Genomic DNA, 5,913 nt, shown 5'->3' with positions numbered 1-5,913 from the left:
CATCAGCATACTCGATAACGTGTTGGGCGCGTTTCATGACGCGACCGCAGAAGTAGTTGACCTTAACTACAGGCTTTTCGTACTTTTAATCCACGCAAAAAATTATTTATATTCAATAACCGAAAAATATATAAAATTATATATATATATATATATATATATATACTATTATTTTGAAATGTAACTATACAATATCATTTTTCCTTAAAGGCACTTGAATGAATTTTTCTTTTTGCAAACAAATTTAGTCCGTCGGGCTAATGAGAGAAAAAAATTAAATAATGGCCTCAAAAAAGGATCATTTGTGCAAATACCCAACTAATTCGGATTTGCATTAGGTAGTTAACTAGCTCGGACTAATTCGAATTTATATTTTGGTAGGTTTAATCAACTTTTTGCATTTAAAGAGTTCGACCTCGAGACTTACGATTAAAGCTCGTCGGGCAAATGATAATGACATCAGAAAAGGATGCCAGATTAACACAGATTTACATTAGGTAGTCAACTGACTTGACCAATTGCCTGTTTGGTCAAACTTTTAAATTCAAACTTATTTTGAAAAATACACATTTGATAAAGTACTTTAGGCGAGAAACAATTTGTGTTTGACTAATTAATTTGAAAAACGCTTTTTGAACAGTGTTTTTCAACACACTTTTAAAAAGTGTTTCTAAGTGTACTTTTTCAAAAAGTGCCTTTTGGGAGAAATTACTTTTTTTCTATTTCTCAAAAACTGATTCTGCTTCTACCCAAAAGTAGTTTTTTCTTTCTAAAAGCTTGGCCAAATACCTTAACTTCGGAAAAAACACTTTTGGCCAAAAAAGAACTTGGCCAACCAAAATATAATTCAAATTTACATTAGGTAAATTCACTAAAGTTTCTCTATTTCAGGAGTTCGAACTCGAAACGTTTAGTTAAAGATAAGGGGATGCAGATCATACCCATAACCCTCAACTATAACCTCCGGTTAAAGATGAACGGATGCAGATCATACCAGAATTATAGGCGGAGCCACAATATCAGCTACAAATTCAGCCGAACCAGTAGCTTTGGCTCAAATCATATATTTTATTTTAAAATTTTCATTAAATATGTACAAATTATTAATTTAGAACCAAAAAACTTAAACGGATTAGGATTCCGAACTCATAATCTTAAAATTATGGCTCCGCCTCTAACTATAATGCCCCTAAACTATAGTAGTTGACTTTTAAGTTCTAACAAGAAGTAAAATTCAAGATTGGAAAACCCCCCCAAAAAAAAGTTAAACAAGAAAACCGTACATTTTGATTTTTCAAGGAAGAAGCCTCATATTAGAAAAGTTACTTTCTTTGACCATAAAAAATTCGAACCAATATATTCTCATTTTCTTGTATTACAAAAGGAAGACACAAAAAGCTTTCTTGTTTTTCTTTTTTCAAACCAAAAAGTGTAGTTTCAAATTTTCCAATATTTGACTTGATCAAATATTAATTCGTGGGATTCAAACTTGAAACTTACGAAAGTTATAAAAATCAAACCCACAATTCCATTTCGTTTCCATTTTTTCAATTCACATTTATTCAAGAAATTAAAATTCTGAGTAAACTTAGGTAGCTGTCTGCAATATATTCACTGTATAGTTTGTCAGTTTTCCATTTCCACGTGCTATTCCTTAGTTAGACGAACTCTTTGACTCAAAATATTAAATTCTTTTTTCTACAAATCCACGCTTTTAGCTTTCTGCTCTACTTATATATATAAGTATATACACACACGGTAGTCATATTTATATTCATAGACATCTTTGTGGTTCAGTTGAAATAAGAACTTGGGATTTTTCTCTTTATAATTTTGAGATATTTTTTGGTTCTTCTAATATTCAGGTAATTGTTTTTTCTCAGTCTTATTTTGTTTATTTGATCTTATTTTGAGACATGGGGTCTTGTGTTTTAGGCTTTCTGTTCAATCTTTAAAATTCTTAACATTGAATACATTGTGCTTTTGAAATTATCGGAAATCTAAGTGATTTTTTCATACAGATATAGTTATGTTTCGTGTCGAAAATACTGAGTTTTGCTATCTTTTTTGATAGGCTTTAGTTCAATTTTGATCAAAAGTTTGATAATTTAGCTCAAGAAATTGAAATAGTGGAGGTTTCTTCTTCTAAATAGAATAAGAATGAGAAACTTTTTAATGGTTTTCCACGTATATCTATGTTTCGTATCGAAAATATTAATTCTGTATCTGCCTCGTTAGGCTGCCTACATCACACCCCCTTGGGGTGCGGCCCTTCCCCGTAAGGGGTTGCAACCCTTCCCCAGACTTGCGTGAACGCGAGATGCTTTGTGCATCGGGCTGCCCTTTTATCTGCCTATGTTTGAATGGGCTTTAGTTCAATTTTGAATGAAGGCTACTTTATTTTTTATACCAAAAGTTTGATAATTTAGCTCGAAGAACTTGAAATAATGGAAGTTTCTGCATTCTAAGTAGAGTTAGCAACAGAAAATCTGTTTCTGAATAGTTAAATTTGCTAGTAATATTTTTCAATTTTTAGTTCTTTCTTTGATAACTTTGGTATTAATAGAGTTCTCAATCAAATTTGCAGGTTAAAAGGCTATTTATTATCTTGCTTAAAAAACTTGGAGATGACTGTGCGATCGAATAGTTTTAAAGGAACACATTTGGAAACAATAATCCAATCAAATGGTGTCGATAAGATGACACGAAAGAATTCGATAAATTTAAGGAACTGTGAACCGAAGAAGCTGATGCTAGAGACAACTCTATCATTCAAGAATTTGATTCAAGACATAAATATATCAGAATGGAATGAAACTAAGACAAGAGCAGCTTCACTACACGAGCCTTCGATTCTGTTTTCTCCGCATCCTGTTAGCGAGCTCGATGCTGCTGCTGTTAAGCTACAAAAAGTATACAAGAGTTATAGGACGAGAAGAAATCTCGCGGATTGTGCTGTTGTGGTTGAAGAACTATGGTATGCGGTCTTAATTTTTTGGAAATATTGACTATTGATTGGGCATGTTGCACATTTGGCCGGCCAAAAATAGTTACATCTGCTAGCCAAATATACAAAAAATATACGTTGATTATGTATATTATATACATTTTCTGGCTATTATTTCTTGGAGCGGCTATACAATGTCGTTTTCCCTTCTTGTATGTTGATTGTCCAGTTTATTGAAGTGGTTGTGCTATATTGTCTGGTTTGTGTAGGTGGAAGGCTTTGGATTTTGCAGCTCTAAAAAGGAGTTCTGTTTCTTTCTTTAACGGGGAGAAACCAGAAACTGCTGTATCGCGGTGGGCTAGAGCGCGTACAAGAGCTGCTATAGTTGGAAAAGGATTGTCAAAAGATGAAAAAGCTCAAAAACTTGCTCTGCAGCATTGGTTAGAAGCTGTAAGTTCTTGAAATTTTTATGACATCTTGAGTTATATGGCATATAATTCATGTTAATAAAGAAAGTTCTGTATATTATGATACTGATTCTTTCTTTCCTCAATCCTATGTGTAGATTGATCCACGACATCGGTATGGACACAACTTACACTTTTACTATGATGTGTGGTTTGAAAGCGAAAGCTCTCAACCTTTCTTCTACTGGTGAGTTATCTGTTGTGGAATTTGCATCTTTACTATATGAATAGAAATGCTTAACAAATGTATCAATGAGTTGAATTATCTCTGAGCGAACGTCTTCTTACATCATGACTTTTGTTCTTTGAAGGTTGGATGTTGGAGATGGGAAAGAAATCAATCTTGAGAAGTGTCCAAGAACCAATCTGCAGCATCAATGCATCAAATATCTCGGGCCGGTAAGTCCAGATTCTGTCTTAAGGATTTTTTCACAACATAATGAATCTTATGATATAAAAGGGTAGCCCGGTGCACGAAGCATCCTGCGTTTACGTAGTGTCCGGAGAAGGGCCGCACCCTAAGGGGTGTGATGTAGGATGCAAGCATCTGGCTGATTCCACGACTCGAACCTGTGACCTACAAATCACACAGAGAAACTTTACCGTTGCTCCAAGGCTCCCCTTCAATGAATCTTATGATGATTCTTGGAAATTTAATTGCTTCTCCTTTTACTATTTCAGAAAGAGCGCGAATCGTATGAAGTAGTTATTCAAGATGGGAAACTTGTCTATAAACAAAGTGGTATCTTTGTGGAGACAGTAGAAGGATCAAAGTGGATTTTTGTTCTTAGCACAACAAGAACATTATATGTAGGAAAAAAGAAGAAAGGTGTGTTTCAACATTCGAGTTTTCTATCCGGTGGAGCGATTACTGCTGCTGGAAGACTGGTTTCTCATGGTGGTATTTTGGAGGTAATTATCGAACGATATTTTATTTAAATGCACAATAAATATATCTCTGCAATCTTTATCGATATAGAAGGCCATGTGACCAAAGGAGGTCGCGGGTTTGAGTCGTTGAAACAGCCTCTAGCAGAAATGCAGGGTAAGGCTGCGTACAATTGACCCTTGTGGTCCGGCCCCTCCCTGGCTGCCCTTTTAATCTTTATCGATATATACAAAATGAATTTACTTATCTTTTTCATATTATCTGCAGGCTATTTGGCCATATAGCGGGCACTATCACCCCACGGAAGAGAACTTCAGGGAATTCATTGGCTTCCTCGAGGAGCACAACGTTGATCTTACAAACGTTAAGGTAATTGTTTAAATTTGTGTCTTGAACTGTTGAACATGTTCCTCATTGCTTAAAATGTTATAGCAATTGAGAAATACATCGCTAACAACAATTTTTTCTTTTGTGTTTTCAGAGATGTTCAGTTGATGATGATGATCTTTCGTTTAAAGTTAATAACGAGGGCTCAAATCGCCAACCACCTGTCCATCATTCTGTTGCAAAAGAATCACCCAAGAGAAGCGTTTCTGCTGTAAATGATCAAACTGAGGCGAAAGCAGCCACAACAGACAATGATCGTGAAGACATCATCAATAACAAGACACAATCATCGTTTAGCTTTGCTAAACGTTTATCTCGCAAATGGTCAACAGGAAATGGACCTCGTATTGGCTGTGTTAGGGACTACCCTACAGAATTACAATTCCGAGCACTTGAACAAGTTAACTTGTCACCTCGGGTGGCTAACGGAGGTTTCAACATATATGGTCCGATCCCCTCACCAAGGCCAAGCCCGAAGATTCGGCTTTCTCCTAGGATTGCGCATATGGGATTACCTAGTCCAAGGACACCTATTTCAGCAGCTAACTAAGCAACATTTTTGCATTTGCACCAGCTGATAAACTTCTGGTTTTTTTGGTGTCCTCACCTTTGACGATAGACAACAACACAACAACAATAATAAACTCAGTAAATTCTCACAAGTGGGATCTGGGGAGGGTAAGATATACGCAACCTTAACCTTACCTTGGAAGGGCAGAGAAACTGTTTCCAATAGACCCTCGAATAAAGAAGACAACACAACAGATGTAACAAACTAACGAAAATCATTATTTATTCGTTCATTCACATGCTTTATTTGTACAAGATGCATGGCTTTCATTAAGCCTAATAATCTTTTTTTCAAAGTTTTGCCTCTTTTGTAATTGAAGGCTGGCTTTTATTAACATGTTAAATTCTTTCATATTTTTTTGCTCCAATGTAGTTGAGTTGATAGCTCTTTATATATAGCAAAGTTTCTATGTCCAATCTTGCAATTCTCTTTCTCAATCTTACAAGTATATCCATTTAGTTGCTCCATTTAAATGTACCATAACTCAAAGTCTTTATCTTTTTTCATTTTCTGAGTTGCACAGTTAGACGAGGGTCTACCGGAAACAGACTCTCTGCCCTCAAGGTAGGGGTAAGGACTGCGTATACACTACCCTCCCCAGATCCCACTTGTGGGATTGTACTGTTTGTTTTTGTTGTTGTTGTTGTTGTTG

The 5,913-nt window shown here is 35.4% G+C and overlaps 1 protein-coding gene across 1 annotated transcript; it reads left to right on the top strand.

The window, feature by feature from the left end:
* The first annotated feature begins 1,728 nt into the window (after positions 1 to 1,728).
* Positions 1,729 to 5,612, top strand: LOC107775050 (IQ domain-containing protein IQM1-like). Its single transcript, XM_016594722.2, has 8 exons — positions 1,729 to 1,865; positions 2,588 to 2,977; positions 3,217 to 3,397; positions 3,513 to 3,601; positions 3,726 to 3,813; positions 4,096 to 4,326; positions 4,571 to 4,672; positions 4,785 to 5,612. Exons 2-8 carry the CDS (start codon positions 2,628 to 2,630, stop codon positions 5,238 to 5,240), a joined length of 1,497 nt encoding a protein of 498 aa, XP_016450208.1. The 5' UTR covers positions 1,729 to 1,865; positions 2,588 to 2,627; the 3' UTR covers positions 5,241 to 5,612.
* Positions 5,613 to 5,913: the final 301 nt, after the last annotated feature.

This window comes from Nicotiana tabacum, chromosome 8 (genome assembly GCF_000715075.1).
Source record: "Nicotiana tabacum cultivar K326 chromosome 8, ASM71507v2, whole genome shotgun sequence".
Classification (NCBI taxonomy): Eukaryota; Viridiplantae; Streptophyta; class Magnoliopsida; order Solanales; family Solanaceae; genus Nicotiana; species Nicotiana tabacum.
This window is presented reverse-complemented; position numbering and strand designations above follow the sequence as displayed.